Source organism: Jaculus jaculus, chromosome 11 (genome assembly GCF_020740685.1).
Source record: "Jaculus jaculus isolate mJacJac1 chromosome 11, mJacJac1.mat.Y.cur, whole genome shotgun sequence".
Taxonomy (NCBI): Eukaryota; Metazoa; Chordata; class Mammalia; order Rodentia; family Dipodidae; genus Jaculus; species Jaculus jaculus.
This window is the reverse complement of record NC_059112.1, coordinates 69,989,304-70,010,427: the sequence shown is the minus strand read 5'-3', so window position 1 is coordinate 70,010,427 and position 21,124 is coordinate 69,989,304. Positions and strand designations below refer to the sequence as shown.

General features: G+C 39.2%; 1 protein-coding gene across 1 annotated transcript in view; it reads right to left on the bottom strand.

The window, feature by feature from the left end:
• Positions 1 to 21,124, bottom strand: part of Ppm1l (protein phosphatase, Mg2+/Mn2+ dependent 1L) — a 353,958-nt gene that overhangs the window by 84,255 nt on the left and 248,579 nt on the right. Inside the window, exon 2 of the mRNA XM_004652379.2 lies at positions 17,632 to 17,806. Within this exon, the coding sequence (XP_004652436.1) occupies positions 17,632 to 17,806 (175 nt within the window). The remainder of the gene's footprint in view (positions 1 to 17,631; positions 17,807 to 21,124) is intronic.

Sequence of the window (21,124 nt, the reverse complement as noted above, 5' to 3'; positions counted from 1 at the left end):
GTTCCCCAGGTCCCACGTTAGCCAGATGCACAAGGGGGCGCACGTGTCTGGAATTCGTTTGCAGAGGCTGGAAGCTCTGGTGCACCCATTCTCTCTCTCTCTCCCTCTGTCTTTCTCTCTGTGTCTGTTGCTCTCAAATAAATAAATAAAAAATGAACAAAAAATATTTTTTTTTTAAAAAAGAAAGAAATCCAAAGGCTCCTAAGAGCTCATCACTGAAGTAGTCTTAAAACTCACACACCACAGCTCAGGAAATTTTGCAGAAGAGAGGACAGAAAGATTTTTAAGAGCCACAGGATGGGAAGACATACCCAGAAATACTGCATCCCCCCCCCCCCCACAATAATGACCAACTGCTTCTCTTACAATGTATAACCCACAACCTCATGGGAAATACCAGCAACCCCACTGAGGTGGGCCCTAAGCTGAGTGGGGGCAGGGAGGAGGAAAATGATGGTACCAATACATGATGGGTCCATACAAGGTATATTCTTAATAAAAAAAGAAAATGGAGCCAAGAAGATGGCAGTAAATAAAACACTTGCCACACAAGTATGAGTGCCCAAGTTCAGATTCCCAGTGCCCATGTAAAGCTGGATGTTGTAGGGGGCATCTGTAATCACAGCATGCCTACATGTGAGAAGGGAGGCAGAAATAAGATAATCTATCAGAAGCTTAAGGGAATGGTAAATACTGAGAGACTGTGCCTAAAACAAGGAGGAAGATGATGACTTAACCCCCAAAGTTATTCTCTGACCTCCACATATGTATGCCAAAGCATGCACACTATGCTATACACACATATGAACACATACACAGACACACAGTAAGAAAAAGTGCTATTTCTAGAAGAGAATTATGACTTTAGAGAATTATCACAGCAAGAAAAAACACACAAATGATTTTTTTCCTGATGACTTCCCTCTGCAGAGGTCTTACTATAAGGTAACTGTCATGTTGTTTTTATAGGGTTTTGATACTATTAAAAAAAAAAAAAGAAGGGGGCTGGAAAGATGGCTTAGCAGTTAAGTGCTTACCTGTGAAGCCTAAGGACCCCATTTTGAAGTTGGATTCCTCAGGACCCATGTTAACCAGATGCACAAGGGGGCACACGCGTCTGGAGTTCGTTTGCAGTGACTGGAGGCCCTGGCATGCCCATTCTCTCTCTCTCTCTGCCTCTTTCCCTCTCTGTCTGTCACTCTCAAATAAATAAATAAAAATTGAACAAAAAAAAACTTTAAAAAAATACAGAAGGAAGACAAAGGAGAAATGGGCAGGTAGTAATTAATAGAAAAGGTGGGACCACATGATGCAGTGAGGTCCTCTATACTTGGGCTGTGGGACTCCCCAGGGCTTGTTCAGTTTGCTTCAGCCTGTATCCTCTTTTCTTTCTCTTGACATAAAGAGTAATGACCTTTACTTTAAAATCAATACATTGGATTTTATATCAGCTGACTACTTTTGATCTTTTCTATAAAACCATCATGCCTTAGCCTCTTTTTTTTCTTTATTAGCTATGTGCATACTCAGTGTGTAAACAGCAAACAGCACATGTTGGTACCATCATTAGCCTCCTCCCTGTCCTTCTCCCCCTCTAAGGGACCCTCTTCATTGGGGATTGTGTGTCATGCATTGTGGGGTAGCCATCAGTTATGGGGAAAAATGCTTTATCCTCTTTGATAGCAATCTTTTTTCCTAGCTGAAGGTTTTTTTATACAGACATCTTTAGCTAACTGCAGTACCACTATAAAATCTAACTGAGCCAAGCAAAAAGAGTTAGTGGAGCATAAAACAGGGTTCCCAGGAAAGCTTTGGTGGTTAAAGACAGATTATTTCAACCTTGTAAGTTGGTTGGAGACCCTAAGAAAGTCACTTAACCTCCTGATGAGGTAGTTCTCCCAAGCAGAATGGCATTAGAAAGTATTCTATTTGTTAATGTTTGTTTATTTATTTATTTATTTTGGTTTTTCAAGGTAGGGTCTCACTCTATCCCAGGCTGATCTGGAATTCACTATGGAGTCTCAGGATGGCCTCGAACTCATGGCAATCCTCCTACCTTGCCTCCCGAGTGCTGGGATTAAAGGCGTGTGCCACCACGCCCGGCTTTATTTGTTAATGTTTGTTCCAGTAGCACACACACCACCAAAACTAGAGCTGTATTTTTCTTTTGCTTACCACCCAGGATACTCAGCTCAGCTAAGCAGATCAGTTAAGCAGCTTGAGGATCTCAGAGGAAAGATATTTCATTCAGTGGGGACCAACACACTGAAAGCCAGGAAAGACTGATATTTAATACCTGCTTCTAAAAGGCAAAAATCTATGCAGCTGTGCAGTGGTTTTGATTATGCTCAAGGTAAAACCTATTCTCACTTCTAGAGCAAGGTTTATTTTCTGCTATCCTTCTCCTTAACTTGAGTATCCCCGTATCTCTGTGGATGTTTCCACTCCCTATGGATAACATATAAACATCAACAATGCCATGCTCTTGGCAGTAACTATGCTTGCAAAACCTCTTCTATTTCTTCAAGTTGACCAAAGGCTGCTCCCATAAGCTTCAGTCACCCCGTGCATCTTGCCCTCTTCCTTCCCTTGACCAGATTTACTTACACAAGTGTTTTAGAAAAACAACATGACTGCCACTCATGGCAGTGTATATGCTAGAGGACATATTATTTCCTTCTCAAGCAGGAACTTTTCTTAGAGGATTTGCCTCTTCCAGAGAGAAGAGAGAGAAATTCTACTGACTATACAACCTTGCAATGAGAAATTTGTTTTGGTACATTCTTTAATATGGAAAGACATTTATGTGTATATGATAGTGGTCACTAGTGTCTCATACATTAATCTTTTCAATAGTATTTCTTTCTTTCTTTCTTTTTTTGATGTTTTGAGGTAGGGTCTCACTCTAGCTCAGACTGACCTGGATTTCACTCTGTAGTCTCAGGGTGGCCTCAAACTCATGGCAATCCTCTTGCCTCTGCCTCCTGAGTGCTGGGATTAAAGGCATGTGCCACCATGCCCGGCTTTCAATAGTATTTCTAAGTCTAGGTAGACTATTAGTGTTTCTAGTTTAATGTAAACTGGCTCTAATGTCTATCCCAAGTAGTTATCAGCTATGTCACTTTGAGATAATTACTTAACTAATCTAATCCATAGTTTCCTCGCCTATTCAAATGAGGGTAATAAAGCATGGTACTTAGAATACATGATTAATGTTATGATTAAATGACATAATATATGTTAAGCAGCACAGGGGTTCATACAGGGGCCTTTTAAGTTTATTTATGGCCAAGGAAAATAATGGGGTTCCTGATTAATGGGATGGAATATGTAGCTGGGGAATGGAAAAGATTGGGATAATGTCATGGTAGGGTGCTATCTGAGTCATTACTTGGCACAACCTAGAATTTCTCAGCATAACAAGGCATGGAATAATAACTGAGCTTGATTAGAAAAAGGGAGATTTTGTAGGCCAGGCTTAGCAAGAGTAAGTCTGGTTCCTCATACTCTTGCATCCCACAAGGAGGCGTGTCCATGACCAGAACACTCGACAGAACATACACATTGAGAAATGTTCCAAAGCAAATTCATATAGGTATTCTTCCCCTATATGATTGTGACTGAGGGAAAGACCTATACTTTTCCTTTAATTTTTACATAGACTTCCTAGAAGAATGTGAACACAGTTTTAAAGAAGCCAAGTTACAGATCCCATTCCCAAGATGCTTCCTTTGTGACTTTAGTCTGTTTGAGCTCACACCTCTTCAATCCTTCCCTTCTTCCCTTCCTTCTCTTCTGCTATCCCTTCTTTCCTTCCACACTCTGTTCCCCACTGAGGAGTTGAGACAAGCACAGAAGGAAGTTTTATTGCATACTATGCATGTGCTGGTTGTGTACATGGAAGAGTTTTTGCTTTATATAATACATCAGTAAACATTACTCAATCTTCCCAGACTATCAAAATTTTAAGGTACTTCATGAGAATTTTGTGTTCTATGAGAACCCATATTATCAACACAGGCATCTAAAATAAAATTTAAAGTTATACATAGGGCAGGGCTGGGGAGATGGCTCAGTAGTCAAGAGCACTTGTCATTTAAGCATGAGATCCTGGGAAGACCTGGTACTACCTGAGTTTAACTCCTCAGATTCTATGTAAAAAAAAAAGGCATGGTCACGCATATCTGCAACCCCAGTCCACCTGGGGCAGAAGGGATCAATGACCAAAAGACGGCAATTCCACGTTGAGGAAGTGACCCCATCTCAAGAAAGTGCATGGATGAACAATATAGAAGGCGCCCCAAATTCTTGTCTGGCCTCCCATGCATTGTGCATCTGCACACACACGTGCATACTGTATTCTCTCTTTCTACATGTATGCACGTGCGCGCGCGCGCACACACACACACACACACACACACACACACACACATACTGCTTGAAGAATATTTGTCTATTTAGAGTTTAGAATGACTGCCTATGAATTTTAAGATTTAATTTTTAGGGAAAGATAATGGTTAAGAAAGGAAATATTTTGAATAAAATATTTTTAGACAGAATACTTTAGGACCTTTGCATTGCATACCAATTCAGATATGTAAACAAATGATGAAACTCATTCACGAAATAATAATGATACTCTATGAATCTTCATGGAAAAGAAATCACCAATGCTCAAACACCCCAGATGTTATTTGAGAGAACTTTACTGACTAAAGCTACCACTGAATACTTAAAGCCTCTACCTGCTGGAAGGAGAAAGCATATATTTTGTTAGAAAGAACCAAGTGACATGAAATTCTAATATGGCAACAAGAATGCCTATTTTTATGTTGTAAGCACTGGCTTTAAGGAACAAAAAGTATTAAAATTCATTTGATTTAACACTGACCTGACATTGCCCAACATCAAACCACATTTTAATGGGGTTCTTTCAGGTATGTTGTTAAGGAAACTATTTGTGGTGATGTCTAAACTAGTCTGCCCTCAATATTATGTTCTAAAGTAATACATCTCAATCTTGGCTTAGTACTAGGGTAACTTGGGCAAATTTCAAAAATACAGGTGTTTGGATCCCACAGATTAAGAAATTATGATGTGACTGGTCTGAATGCTACCTAGAACCAGTTCCCCATCCCCACCCCATAACGTGATTCTAATATGTCACAAAGATTAGAAACCACTGCTCTAAAGTGGTTTTTAACTCTGGAAGTACTGACATTTGGGGCCAAATAAATTTTGCTGCAAGAGGTTGTCTTGTGCATTTTTTAAAATATTCTATTTATTTGCAAGAGAGAGAGACAGAGAGTGAGAGAGAGGAAAAAATGTGGGTGTGTCAAAGTCTCTTGCCACTGCAAACAAACTCAACACATGCACTACTTTGTGTATCTGCCTTTATGTGGGTATTAGTGAATCAAACCCAGGCTGTCAGGCTTTGCAAGCATGTGCCTTTAACTACTGAGCCATCTCTCCAGCCCTCCTGTACATTTTAGTATGTTCAGTAACACTCCTAGTTCTACCTATTAGACAGCACAGCCTCCCTCCACCTCTTCAGCTGTGACAATCCAGAATGCCCCCAGACATTGTGAAATGTCCCATGAAAACGGAGTGGAAAACTACCTTTTAGAGAACCAGTGTTGTGAAGGAAAAACTATAATAGTAAATCAATTTTATTACTGCTAGTGGTTGGAAAAACAATTTCTAATAAATAGAAGCAGGGCAAAACAACCTCACTGCAGCTGTAGTGAGAGAACCATTAAGTGTAAACAAGCAATGCATTGATCAACAACCCACAGAATGCAACTGTGTACACAAATAGAAATACAGGAAAACTGAGAGTTTCATGAATTGAGTACAACTTCAAACTATTCATTTAAAAAGTAGTACAACGTTATCTCATTTGTGCTGGAGCTAAACTACTCTCCATTGGAGAATCTGCTTCTCTTTTTCTGATAAGGAAAGAGCCACACCGTCATACCTCAAAAGGGCCCTGGCTGAAACTAAAAAAATTGGCGAAACAAGCAAGGGTGCTGTTTTCCTGATGAACCAGATACCAACACAAGGGGGAAGGAGATCAACACAGAGAAAAATCAACTCCTACCAAATCAGAGAGCCAGAGCCTCAGAGGCCCCCAACACCTCATCACTGAAGCAGACCAAAAATGAACCCAACATAGCTCAGGGAAATTTTGCGAAAGGGGGGCGGAAAGTATGTCAGAGCCACATGTTGGGTCATGATATGCAGAGACATTTATCATACCAATAACTGTGGGCTAACTCCACAATGCAAGACCCATATACCTCAACAAGGAGGGGCCAAGGGGAGGGGGTAGGTCACGGATGAGCCTAATAATGGTACCAAACTGCCTGTAATTACTGAATACAAAACTATTTAATAAAATAAATAAAAAGTAGTGCAACTACAGCTAGCTAGTGATTTACAGATGAGAAGTGGACTTGACCACATCTGCCATATTTGACCTCATTCCATTTTATAAACTTTCATACCCCCCCCCCAAAAAAAAAAACCCTGCTAAAATTCTGTCCACAGGCAACTATTTCTAGGCAAGACCATTTTCTGTGGTGGCTATAGAATACTGATTTCCTTTCCAGGGGCAGACTTATAAGGAGATACAGTAGTAAAGAGGTTTGAAGTTGTAACAGGATAGCAAAAAGAGAAAACCAACACAGCTATTTATATTCCTAGTCCCAGACCTACCTGCATTTTATTTGCAAATTCTATTACACCATGTGTGTATTCTTTTGGGTGTCATTTTAAGACATAGCTAGGCCTGCAGGCATTTGGCTGAATTCTTCTTCAAGTATGTGGACCAATACTTTCATAAACTGAATGTTAAGTGCAAAAAAGATCAAGTGCATCTCTAATGTGTGGGGCATTTTCATTTTCTCTAGCTCTTGAGTGCTTAATCTCAGATTTATTATCCTACAGTTCTAAAATCAAATTAAACAGAAAAGTAGGAAGAGGTAGAAAGAGGGTTAAGCGGATGAGGACTTGAATTTGATCCCCAATACCCACATAAAGTTAGATGTAATCCCAGAACTAGGAAGTGGAGATATCTGTAAGGTTTGCTGGCTAGCTAGTCCAGTTGAAATGGTGAGATCTAGGTTGAGTGAGAGATCCTGTCTCAAAAAATAAGGTGGTAAGCCAGGCATGGTGGTGCACAGCTTCAATCCCACCACTTGGGAGGCAGAGGTAAGTGGATCTCTGTGAGTTCAAGGACACCCTGAGGCTACATAGTGAATTCCAAGTCAGCCTGGGCTAGAGAGTGAGATCCTACCTTGAAAAAAAAAAAAAAAAATAAGGTGGAGAGCAACTAAGGAAGATAACCACTATCAACCTCTAAACTTCCACATAATAAGTACGCTTGTACACATACCCACACATGTATGCTAACACCTATATGAACATACATACAAAAGACATGCACATCATACATACATACACATGTAAAAAAAAAAAAACCCAGAAGTTAGGTAGGTAGATTAAGGGGAAGAGAAGAGGAAAAAAGAGAGGAGGAGGAGAAATAGAGACCTCATTCTTCTGAAGCACTCAGGGCAGTGCTCTAACAGGCTAACCTGTAACCTCATGGCTGTAAAGGTACCTGGACACTGGGTCAGGAAACTCAAGAAGCAAACAGTGTCACGAGTTAGAGGAGGCAATGGACAGATGAAATATAAAAGGATGCTGGTTCTAAATATAGCCCTGTGGCACTTAGTGGTGGAACACTTTTAGAGGAGTGCAGTTAGGCACTTTTGTGTGTGACTATCACAGTATAGGTATATAAAGTAAGACAGTTCTGATGTCACTAAATAATATAATTTCGTAAGACCACCACTGTGTATGCACTCCATAGATGGCCTAAATGTCATTATATGGGCACATATATGTAATTCTAAGGCCACTCTGGTGTAGGATGTTGGGCTTAACATAACATCTTTGGAAGTAAGGAAAGTGGCAAGTGCAGGGAGGCAGTGAAAAAAATGTAATGGTAATAGATGAAGGGTAAAGGAGTTGGTATAATCAATATATGCTTTGTAATCCAGTTTATGGTGGCAACCTCTAAGAGGGCCCCTGCGATTTCTCTCTCTCCTGGCATTCACAACTGGCTTAGACCCTCCCACACTAAGTGTGGATTAGTTTGTTTGTCATTTCTGATATTAGCTTTTGAAAGACCCCTCCCCCAAACACACACATACACACTCAGCAGGAAGTCATGTAGCAAGCAGCCTTCTTCAGAGACCCATATAGAAAGGAAGTGAAGCTTTCTGCCAACAGGAACATGAGTAAACTTGGAAGCAGAACTTCAGCAGGTCTTCTGGGGCTGCTGCCTGGCTCACAGTTTTAAGATGCTGACTTTTGGAGTAACTTTTTAAAAATATATTTTATTTATTTATTTGACAAGAGAGAAAGAGAGAGATAGACAATGGGCACGCCAGAGCCTCTAACCACTGTAAATGAACTCCAGATGCATGCATTACCATGTGCATCTGGCTTATGTAGGTCCTGGAAAACTGAACCAGGATCATTTGGCTTTGCAGGCAAATGACTTAACCACTAAGCCATCTCTCCAGCCCTGAAGTAACTTCTTGTGTGCTATAGATAACTAATATCCAGCAATACATACAAAGAGTGCAAATGTACTAAATTTGAAGGATGGTTTTTCTATTTAGGAAAGGGCAAGAAAAAACATAAAGTAATTAAAGTCCATTGTTTGCTGGTTTCTGATGTGCTCCTGGCAGGAAATTAATTTACTTCCAGTAAAATAAAGGTTAATTCTTTCTATTGTAAGGGGATTCGAAAATACCTCTGTATATCATGTCAAGAGTGTGCTAAGTTTATGTAACAGCAAGGATGGTAGAATCACTAGTATATGTCCACCATTCTCCATATTTTGTTTTTATTTCCCATCTAAGGAATGATGTCATAAGGAACTGTCACAGGCCAACTGTAGTTCATAATAAAAAGGATCGCTCCTTTTTACTACACTGCATCACCTCAAAAAGAGAAGAGCAGAGGTTTGGCTGCAGATGAGGAGAGTGAGGGTCTGAGGAAATGACCAAGTCAGGAAACTTGTCAGATAAAAGAAGATCAAACTCTAGGATGTAGCCATGAGACCATGAGGTCAGAAACTTTGATTCATTGCCACCAAGTCACTACCATGAATCCTGCTCTCTTTAGGATGAAAACTAACTTTTTTCCAATAGGGCCAGATGTGCCATTGACCCTGAGGCCTGTCCTGTGTGGCTCAGGACATGACAAGAGCTTGGTACACCTGGACACACAAGCAAATGACTAAGCCAGGCTCACTCCTGACTTTCTTTGACATTAGTTCTGAAGTTCCCTTGCTGCTGTAGGTATATTGGAATTACAGATGAGTTTGGAACTTTGGATTCAGCTTTATGTGGATATTGAGGAGTGAACAGAGCAAGTGCCATTAACTGCTGAGCCATCTACCAGCCCCCAAAGTAGCCACTCTTATCTATGATAATCGTTTTACATTATACTACATATAATATTTTCTATAAATATATTTGAGCACTCTCTATATTGGACAAATCTACATTACACAGAAGGTTCAAGCAAACAGTAACATATCCACAGCTTCTACTGAAGGTTACTAAAGCAAGAAAAGACCATAAGATGAACTCACTTGCATTTGCTAGGTGATGTTCTATGATAACACTTGTGCTGGCTGGGGACATTCCTATGCACCATTTCACACTCTCTGGGCCCTTCCTTAACCACTTGGGATCTTATTTAACCACTGGTGTAGGGACCAGCTGAGTCCAGATGCAGTGTTGGCCTGAACCATATATCATTTGCTTCATTTTCTAAAGTTTATCTGATGCCAACAGAACCCACTCAGAACACAAGCATACCATGATCACACAGTGTAGGGCAGCTGATGTGTGGGGAGCTCTCCGTGATCAGTAAGGACAGAACACATAGCTAAATGGTTCTGGGATGTGATTCCTAAGCTTCCTTAGGCTATAATCATGTTTAAGCAGCAGTTTTTATGGAGAACCCAACTCTACAACTATCCTTAGACTAGTTTTCCCTGATGTCTGTTTCTGTTACAGTGCCCTCCCCACACCTGCTCTTGAGATCACATTCCCCATTCAACCATCTGCTTTTAAGCCTGTTAATCAGCTCTGTGTCTGGAGAAGCCAGGCTATGACATATTTAATATTCCATATACAAGGTACTTTAAGATAAAGTCCTTGTGTGTTAGTGCCAAAAGAAAAGCTGTCTCTATTAAAAAGTAGTTTGATTTTGCCTACTAAAGTCGTGAGAAGTTTGAGGCTTGGTAGGTGTTTCCTCTTTCCTTGGCTATCAGAGAGCCAAGGGGAGTAGATGCTTCATTAAAGCACCTTACACTTATGCAATAGTTTTCTTTGTGTTTAGCACATTTACCTCCTTTTCTTTTCTTTTTTTTTTAATTTTTTTTTGTTTATTTTTATTTACTTATTTGAGAGCAACAGACAGAGAAAGAGGCAGAGAAAGAGAGAGAGAATGGGCACGCCAGGGCCTCCAGCCACTGCAGACAAATTCCAGATGCATGCACCCCCTTGTGCATCTGGCTAACGTGGGACCTGGGGAATGGAACCTCGAACCGGGGTCCTTAGGCTTCACAGGCAAGCGCTTAACCGATAAGCCATCTCTCCAGCCCATTTACCTCCTTTTCTATGGCTTTGATTTTCTATTTTATTGTAATATTATTAAGTATTAAAGTCAATTTTTAAAGAAGCATGTACATTATAAATAATGAAAAAGCAATGTGTGGTATTTCTCCCCTTGAATGAAATGACTGAGATGTGGCCAAAAGGAAGACCATTTCAGAGGATGGATTTGTGCCAAAAGTAGTCAAGGATTAGCAAGAAATTCTTCAACACACTTTAAATTGACCTGTCCACGCCCATCTGTTAGACTCTTAGCACCTGGCCAGAACTGGTAAATGCTTGTGGGAATGAACAGACCTGTCGCACTATGTAGTTGTTTGATGGGTCCCCATGGATTGATAACAGAACTATAAGAGCATGTTCAAAGTTTCAAAAGAACACACCTCAGACACTCCATCAAAACAGTCTCGTCAGAAATGGCCACACACCCTTGACACATGAAATTATCAAAGAAACAAAAAAAATTCTAAGCACTACAAAGTGAATTTAAAACAATGGTGTGGGGTTTAGGGAAGATAAGAGTATAACCTGATGGTAATATGACCAATAGGCAATATGATCATACAAGGAAGTTCACAATTGATTTAAAAAAAAAAAAAAGCATTTCACTTGGAGGCAGTGACATAGAAAAAGGCATGAAAGAAGGAGGGATTATTTGGGAACCAGAACTGGCACAGGGAGAGTATGCTGAGGATGAGAGGGTCATGGGGCATGAATATGACCCAAAATATTATATATGTGTATATACATATAAAATTTTTAAAACTGGGGCTGGAGAGATGGCTTAGCGGTTAAGGCAATTGCCTACAAAGCCTACAGACTTATATTTGACTCTCCAGGTCCCACGAAAGCCAGATGCACAAAGTGACATGTCGGGAGCCATTTTGGCTGGACTTGTATCCATAGCTCTGGGCATTTGGCAGCAACACTTTAGCAAAACTATAGCAAAAACTTTAGGAAAACTATAGCACCTACATGTAAGCAAGATTATGTATATTCAGTGTAGGAAGCCATTTGACTGGCCTTGTATCCACACCTCTGGGCCCTTTGGCAGCAAGACTTTAGCACCACATGTAAGCAAGATTATATTCAGTGTCAGAAGCCATTTGGCTGGCCTTAATAGTCTTTTGTACTGAGAAGTGATTGAAGTGCAAAAACTCTGTAACAGGAAGGAGTTTTTGATAGAAACTTGTGTGAAGCTCATGGAATTTTTGTCCATGGAAAAACTGTTTGTAAGAAGATATAAAAGGAATGCTGTGAAATAAACCTTGCTTCAGCCCTGGACTGGAGTCCTTGCTTCCATTCTCTCTCTCCTGTCTTTCTTTAATCCTCACTCCCCATCAGGCTCAAACCTTTTCAGCCAGCAGGCTCCGCAGTGACACAAGCACACAAGGTCAGCACAAAAGGGGGTGTATGCATCTGAAGTTCTACTGCAGTGGCTGCAGGCCCTAGCACATCAATTCTTTCTCTCTCTCCCTCCCTCCCTCTCTCTCTCTTTCACATACACACACATACATTAAAAAAAAAAAAAAAGAAAACAAAAGTTCAAAACTGTAAAATTTGAAGAATACATTTCATGAGGCAATTCACCAAACGAAATTCTAAAAGTCAAGCCGAGGAAGCATTTGGCTTACCTCTAATGCTGTAAGAACAGTCAATATATTAGAGATCCTGGCACTTAAAAATAATGTTATTTTTTCTAGTAACTAAAGGCCTTACTATTAACATGGATCTCATTAAGATTTATAACAAGCACTGCAGTGGGGTCTTCACACCTTTGGCTATGGAAATGCCAATAGCACAGAAAGGAAGCTACGGAGGACATCGGCATCCTGTCTCTGGACAGCCAACACACTCTAACTTGTGACAACCTGGTTAAATTATTTTTCCTTGGGCTGGAGAGATGGCTTAGCGGTTAAGCGCTTGCCTGTGAAGCCTAAGGACCCTGGTGAGAGGCTCGGTTCCCCAGGTCCCACATTAGCCAGATGCACAAGGGGGCGCACGCGTCTGGAGTTTGTTTGCAGAGGCTGGAAGCCCTGGCACGCCCATTCTCTCTCCCTCTATCTGTCTTTCTCTCTGTGTCTGTCACTCTCAAATAAATAAATAAATAATTTTTAAAAAAATTATTTTTCCTTGAAGTGTACACATTTTCTGCAGTCCTTGTGACCAAGGACTACTTCAGAGACAGGTAGCAGCCTTCCTTCCCTTGTGGCAAACAATGACAACTTAATTGGAAAGACAAACATTTCTAGCACACGTCTTTTAACCAATGGAGGAGGTGCTTTCCAACCATCAGTCTCGGCACAAGCTTGCGGTTTCCAGCTGATTCAGCAGTTGTAAGGTTTAAAGTCTTACTTTTCCCTCCCTGAAATCTATAATAATATATTTTCAGAGTACATAATTTGGTTTGCATTATCACTTTTCCTATGTTGGAATCTCATATGCAAACAGGCAACACTGACAACATTCGTCAATTTCATTACAGTGGCATAATTAAAAGAGTAGCTGGAGAGCAACACTTAGGCTGCTGGGAGTGGGGCTGTGGCAGAGGACAAGAAGAGAGCTGTGCAAGCCACTATGTACAATCACAGGTGAAGAGGAAGAAAAGCCTCACTGGATGCCTGCTTCTAGCGAGGTTCGGCTGAGCAGCTCAAGAAATGTATGGGTTTTACTGTATGATCTTCTGATCTATTTAAAATCTCCTTCCCAGCATCAAACCTGATTTCTTCCTCTTCTACTCACAGACTATAGTTTCTTCTGTCATTTTCTTTCTGCCCCCCGCCCCCACCCCTTACCCAGTCATACACTCTGTACCTGGAGTGAAAAGCCATATGGTCTAGTGGCAGAATATGCCTGTCTCATAAGCACTCATATAGTCAATGTTTATTGAGTAAGAAATGAATGAATCAATGAATGTTAAATAAGCTGAAGGTGGACACACCCACTGTTAAAGCTGGAAGTGCCTTATGAAAAGCTCTAATCCAGGGCCCTTATTTTACAGTTTATAAAGCAAGCCCAGATGGCCAATGCCTACCACTGAATCCATGTAAGGGAATGTTCAAGCTGCATGGGAGGCAGGTTTCTACTTTGTAGACGTAAGTTTAGTTAGTGCTCCCACCACCAGAAGATACTGTGTGTCTTAAAATACTGATATAAAAGAAAATGGGAAAAAATATAACTTAAAGCAAACCTGTTTGGGTAAAATACTTGAAGTAAGGAATGGGGATATAGTTAAACTGATAGAGTGCTTGCCTTGCAAGCATGAAGCCCTGAGTCAAGCACCAGCACTGAAAAGAATGGAATTATTGACTAGAAAGATGTTCTCAGTTTATAAGTGAAGTTTGATGGTCACTTTTCTTATTTTTTCCCAATATTACATACCTAGTAATTGAGTGTATTAAAAAAGTCTACATATATGTGTTAATCATACTACCATTCTCATTTTCTTCACAGACAAAAGAAATCATACAATCCAAGGATTCTATACAGTGAAGAGAACTGAAGTGTGAACAAGGAAAAGAAGTCATGCTAAGAATATTAAAGGCCATCAGAATGGTGACTGTGACATGCTTACTCAACAGAATACACTGCCATTATAAACTGCACTGCAAGGAAAAAGGACAGTTCAGTGTTAAATTTAAAAGAAAATAAATAAAATTAGGCATAGGTAACAAAAAATCAGCAGACAAAAAAATGACTGTATGTAAGTATACCAAAGGTGTTTAGGTGATAAGATTATGAGCTTTCTTTTTCTTTTTCTCTACTATTTTAAGAATATGCCAAAATGTCTTTGTATTGTTACTTTTTGGTTTTTTGAGGTAGGGTCTCACTTTAGTACAAATTGACCTGGAATTCACTCTGTAGTCTCAGGGTGGCCTTGAACTGAATGATCCTCCTACTTGTGAGTGAGTCTTCTGAGTACTGGGATTAAAGTCATGTGCCACCATGTCCAACTCTTTTTGGTTATTGTTGTTGCTTTGCAACATATCTTCATATTGCTCTTACAATAGGAAAGTGAAACAAATTTCAAATCTTTCACAGCAAACCAGAACTATAACAGGTTGTTCAGTACACACTGAATGTCCGTTCATAAATTTCTTTTGGGTTCCTGTTTTTCTCTTCCTTCCCAATCCTCCAGTTCCTGTCAGCAAGTCTCTAAAGATATCTTTTGAACACAAAAATAGGGTACTGATTGAGGATAAAAAGGAAGGAAACTTTTGTGCCACCTCTTCCCTGAGGATCTGTTTGAGAAAAACACTGAGAAATTCACTATTTGTCAGACTGAGAAATTATTATGCAGGCCTTTGGTACATTTTTTATGCTCTTAGAAAATCTAAAGGGCCCTAAATAATTCACACTCTCTTTCTGGCTTTGCTTTCTGGACAGGAAATGACTTTCCTTTTGACATTGCTGATTACTATGACACTAATGGCTCAATTAAAACGCAGATGTTTAACTTTCAGGTATCATCCATTTCAAGGAGAACAAAATCATTTCAATAGGGGGTACCCCTTCAGCTATTTCCTAAATTGCTAAAAGCACATTTATGTAGCCTTTTAAAATACTATTTCTCCATTACATTACATTACATTACAGTGTTTGTTGTGTTTTGGTGGCAGAAAGCTTGGCTTAGTAGGTTTGGTCTCCAGTCTAATGTAAAGCTGCATCAGGAATCACAGAGCTAAAACTAAAAAATTAGTACTGCTCCTCCTCTGTCACTTCCTTCCACTTCCTCCACAGAATTTACTTGTAAATGGACCTGCATGTCCCCAGCTTCACCAGGGGAAGAAGTAAACACAGTAAGCAGCCAGCTGTGGTCACTCTGCTCTGCACTCTCTGGCTCACTTTCTTCTGTCAGTGCTCTGTCTACATGCCTCGATCATATGCCTCACTGGAAAACACTGCTCATTTAGTAATCAGATTACTAGAGTCTCAGGCCTATAACTAATTGTGTTATTTCAAGCAAGTCTATGCATCTCTCGTGATTTTTTTACCATAAAATGGATAAAGGATCAGGAACATGTATGTAATGTACTAGTTCCATGATTTCTAAGAGACTGTGAATATTAAAGTATTATTTTAATTGGGGCTAATGACAATCTCAATTTATTCCATTAAGGATAAGACATGCAAGGCCATGAAGTCAATCTTCAATGAAAGAAATTTCCACCAGAAGGATAGTATTAAAATCAGGACAAATCCAGAGATCAAATAATAACACAACAGGCATAAGAAAGCCAATATATCTAAAAAAAACTAATAAAACAAAGGCAACTCAAAGAATAGCAATGTCCTTTCTGGGCAAGGTGAAAAATAGAGACTCTGCTTGAGAGAGAGTGAAGGAGTTAAGAGGGTGGAATATAAATTGTGACAGCATAATGACTAGACTCCATTAGTACTTAGACAAACCTGGTCCCTACCCATAGCATAGTGCTATGTTTGTTTAATATTTTTATTTATTTATTTGTAAAGAGAGAGAAAGGTGGGGGGTAAGACAATGGATGCACCACCAGGGCCTTCCAAGCACTGTAAGCAAACTCCAGATGTATGCGCCACTTTGTGCATCTGGCTTTATGTGGGTACTGAGGAAACCCAGGTCACTAAGTCTTTGCAGGCAAACACCCTTAACCACTGACCACCTTCCAGTCTAGTAAAATGTTTTTATAAAATTGCTACTGAAAGCCGGGCATGGTGGTGCATGCCTTTAATCCCAGCACTTGGGAGGCAGAGGTAGGAGGATCTCTGAGAGTTCAAGGCCACCCTGAGACTACATAGTAAATTCCAGGTCAGCCTGGAATACAGCAAGGCCCTACCTCGAAAAACCAAAAAAGTAAAAAAAAAAAAAAAAATGCTATTGAAATCAAATGTGGCATGCCAACATTGAGACTGCTTACATTATTGTGATGAAAATACGCTGTTTCCAAAAGAAGTAACAACATAAAGCTGAGTATCTCTGATATCTGAACACAGGCAAAGCCTGACAGCCTGAGTTTGATTCCCCAGTAGCCATGTAAAGCCAAATGCACAAAGTGGAATATGTTTCTGGAGTTCACTTACAGTGGCAGGAGGCTCTAGTGTGTCCATACTTATTCTTTCTCTCCCTTTTCTCTTTGTCTCAAATAAATAAAAATATCTTAAAAATAGAAAGGTATTTTAGTTTTTTTTTTTTTTAACTTTTATTTTTTGTGGTTGGAAGAAAAGTATGGCAATTTTACTCAGGTGATTTCTGCTGCATAAATTTAATGTTGCTAAAATTTCAGTGGTTCCAAATAATATTTTACCCAGTTTCATTGAAATTGGACTTCAGTTCACAGACAACATAAAACAGATAAACAGTCTTTCTAAGGAGTCTGTCAGCAACTCCATGGACAAGGTCCCTTGGTGAAGTGAAAGTAGGGCATGCAATGAACCAAAGTCCCTGTTGTGGTGTTAGAGGAAGGTTTCATTTGAGTTTCTAAAGAAAGAAAAGCTAAGTTCAGCTTAAAACTTTAAGGGGCAAAAAGCACTTATTTAGGAAAGAAAATCTCTGACATTAAAAAGAGAAGAACAGAAGCAGCAGCAGCAGCAAAACACCTGAATCCAGTAACAGCTCTCAGTTTGCTGGATGTACCAGTTCTCCACTGACGACCAAAACTGAAGTGCCACTCTAACAGATGAGATCAATACAAGGACACTGTCAATAAAAAGCCAGGAAAATTCCATTTAAGATGGACATAAATGTAAAAGGATTTGACATTTAAAATCCATTTTTAGGAAACTCCTAGAAAAGTTTATGTATTAAAACCATAAAGAAGAAACTTAAGTATTACTCTATATTATATAATTTTGAAACTAGTTTTTCCTTAACCTTCTACCTTTTAAAAAGGCCTAAGTTTAATCAAGGTTTGTGACATAATTTTATAAGGAAAACACATGCATATTAATAACATACCTGCTTCATCATAGGATACGGTCAGCTTTTCTAGCATTTCTCTGTCAATGGATAGGATCTGCTGCTCAAGGATGGTCTGGTAGGACAAGACACTGTTTTCTTTGTCTTTCTCATAGTCCTGAAGATGCTGTTTAAGGGCCTCCGGGAGTCGAGACTTTACATACTCAGCTGCAGTCTACAGATAACACAGAAGATCAAGTTAGTACCTCTCATCTCAAGCTTCTCACTCACCCTCAGTGCTGCAGAGAGAACTCACAGCACTGTGGGACTAATCCTCTAGACAAGTTTGTCCTTGTCATCAAGATGTTTAGATTCCATTGCACTCACTGGGGTGTATTTTCAAATAGAACCTCAGAGCTCTATGAGTTTTCTACCAAGGGTAAAGGTGTGAAAGACCATGAATTTTGTTGCATGTTCAGAGAGTTACTATTCAAACTCAATTCCAGGGATTTCTGATAGGCCCCATGATAAAAGTTTTCCTGGAATGTGACCTGCAGAGGACACTCCTGTCCTGTGGTATCTGCGTCTCTATGGTGCTTTGCTGGTCTGCCCTCACTAATGTTCCAACAGAACCTTGGTGAATGGAGCAGAAAAGAAAGGCGTTTGTTTGGACTGATAATGAAATAATGGGATAAATGAGAAAGAGAATGTAGGTCAGTATACACTGCTTGCCCAGCATGCATGAGGCCCTAGGTTCAATCTCCAGCACCATGAGAAATATACAAAATAAATGATAAAGACTTACTTCTTCAAGAAAGAAGACATAAAAGTACAAGAGAGAATAGTCAGAAGGAGGAAGAGGGCACATGGAATGGGTGGGGGACAAGCCAGAGAAGGTGACGGGAACAGATATAATCAAGATAATGACCCAATTGTAAAAATAAAAGGAAGTTAAAAAGAGAAAAGGAAATCCATGCTACTTAATCTGGAAACAACTCTTTCCAATATTTTTCCCATTTAACATACATATACACATATATATTATTCTTAATTTGCTTTTGGCATTTTTTGTCTGTTCCTTGAATGCCTGCCTCTATGTTACCTCATAACATAGCTCCAAATACTAACATATGAAATTATATGCAGTGATTTTAAGGTAATTATGGTCTACTTGGGGACTGGAAGGAAGACAAATATTGTGAAAAAAAAAATCTTTCTTAATGATTCTGCTATGTTCTTCCTGAGGCATGGCAGAATATTCTCTCTCCCAGTTGAGAATCATTGTGATAGTTAAAACAACTTTTGGAAATGAAAGTAAATGGCCGAGGTCATATATCAATTATACCATGGTCCACCAACTTCACTACAGGGTACTAATCCAAAAAATAAAATCTGTAAGTCAAAGCAAAATCTATCTGAAATTCTTAAAAGACAGCTCTTGAGAATGTGGAGTCTAATGCTTTCTTGTACTGCACTCCTGCTTTACCCACATAACGTCTAAAGTAAATGAATGAACCAATAATGAAGGCATGAGTACATTGCTTAAAATAGCTGGGCATGGTCACACATGCAGGAATCTCTGCACCGTGGGGGAGGCAGGCAAGAGGATAAAAGAGTTCAAGGTCATCTTTGGCTACACAGTGGTTAGGGCCAGTCTAGGTTACAAAAGACCCTATCTCAAAAGTCAATAAACAAATATAAGGAAACTACTAGTGAGGATTACTTCTGGGGTTTGGGCTTTAGAATAAAGTAAATACTCATTTAAGTAGTCTAACTTTTTAACAGTCCTACACTACTATTTATTGCAAAATTAAAAATAAGTGTAGTGGTTAAGGCATTTGTCTGCAAAGCCAAAGGATCCAGGTTTGATTCCCCAGGACCCACATTAGCCAGATGCACAAGGGGTGCATGCATCTGGAGTTGGTCTGCAGTGGCTGTAGGCCCTAGTGTGCCCATTCTCTCTCTCCCCCCTTTCTCTGTCAAATAAATAAATAAAAATATTTTTTAAAAAATTAATGTGGATTACAAATAAGTGAAAAAAGAACTCTTATTTATGAGTTAGAAGAATTGATATTGTTAAAATATTTGTACTACTTCAAACAATCTACAGATTCAGCTTGATCCCTACCAAAGTGTCAATTACATTCTTTTTTTTTCTTTTATTTCTTTATTTTTCAATTACATTCTTTATGGAACTAGAAAAATAAATCATATGGTACCACTACAGTCCCAGAATACCCAAACAATCTTGATCAAAAGGAAAAATGATAAAAGTAATATACTGACTTCAAAATATATTGCAAAGCTTTAGTAAAACAATAGTAATTAGTAATACAATAGTAATACAATAGCATCATAGTGGCATAACATACACACACAGCAATGCAAAAGAATACAGACAAACCAAAAGTAAATGCAGCCAACACTTTTTTAAACACTGATGTCATGAACACACATTGCGAAAACAGAAGTGTCTTCAATACGTGTTGTTGGGAATACTGAAAACGTACATACCAAAGAGTGAAATTTGACCCTTATCTCTCACCCTATACAAATATCAAGCAAACATAGAGTAAAGCCTTCTAATACCCCAAACCAAAATAAAAGAAATCATAGGGGAAATGATGCATACATTTGTCTGAGTAAGAATTTTAAAAAATAAAACCTAAAAAATCAGTCAACAAAAGTAAAAATAAAAACAGAAACAGGCAATCAGGATCATATAAACAAGGAACATGTATACAGCAAAGAAAACAATGAAGAGTGAACAAACAACCTATAAAATGTGAGAAAATTCTAACTATACACCTGACAAAGAATTAATATTAAAACTACATAAGGAACTCAGACAACTCAATAGGAAAAAACAAGCAAATGAGAAAACAAGAAAAAAATCACACAAATAATCAAATTAAAAAATGGGTAAAATTCGCTGGGCATGGTACCACATGCCTTTAATCCCAACACTCAGGAGGCAGAGGTAGGAACATTGCCAAGAGTTCAAGGCCACCCTGAGACTACAGAGTGATTTCCAGGTCAGCCTGAGCTAGAGTAAGACCCTGCCTTGAAAAAGCAAAAAAAAAGGTAAAATAGTTAAGATATTTCATAAAAGAAGACACAGAAATGACCAAAGGCATATGAAAAAATGTTTAGTATCACTAATCTTTGGGGAACTACAAACCACAGTACAGTGAAGTATAATCTCACTTAGTGAAAAGCTGTGATACAAAAGATAAGTACTGGTGGGGGGGGGCACAGGAAAAGGGGGTACTATTAAATCAGCAGTGGGAATGTTAATTAGCTTAGCTCCTCTGGAAGATACTGTGCAGGTTCCTCCAAAAGTTAAAACTAGACTTCACTGTGGTTCAAGAACTCCACTAATTGGTATAAATCCAAAGGAAATGAAATCTGTAAGTCAAAGCAATGTCTATTCTCCACATTTATTGTAGCATGATGCATAATAGCCAAGATAAGGAGCTAAAGTAAGTATCCATTACTGGATGAGTAAAGACAATGTGCTGCATAAACACAGTATAGTATGATAGTTCCACAA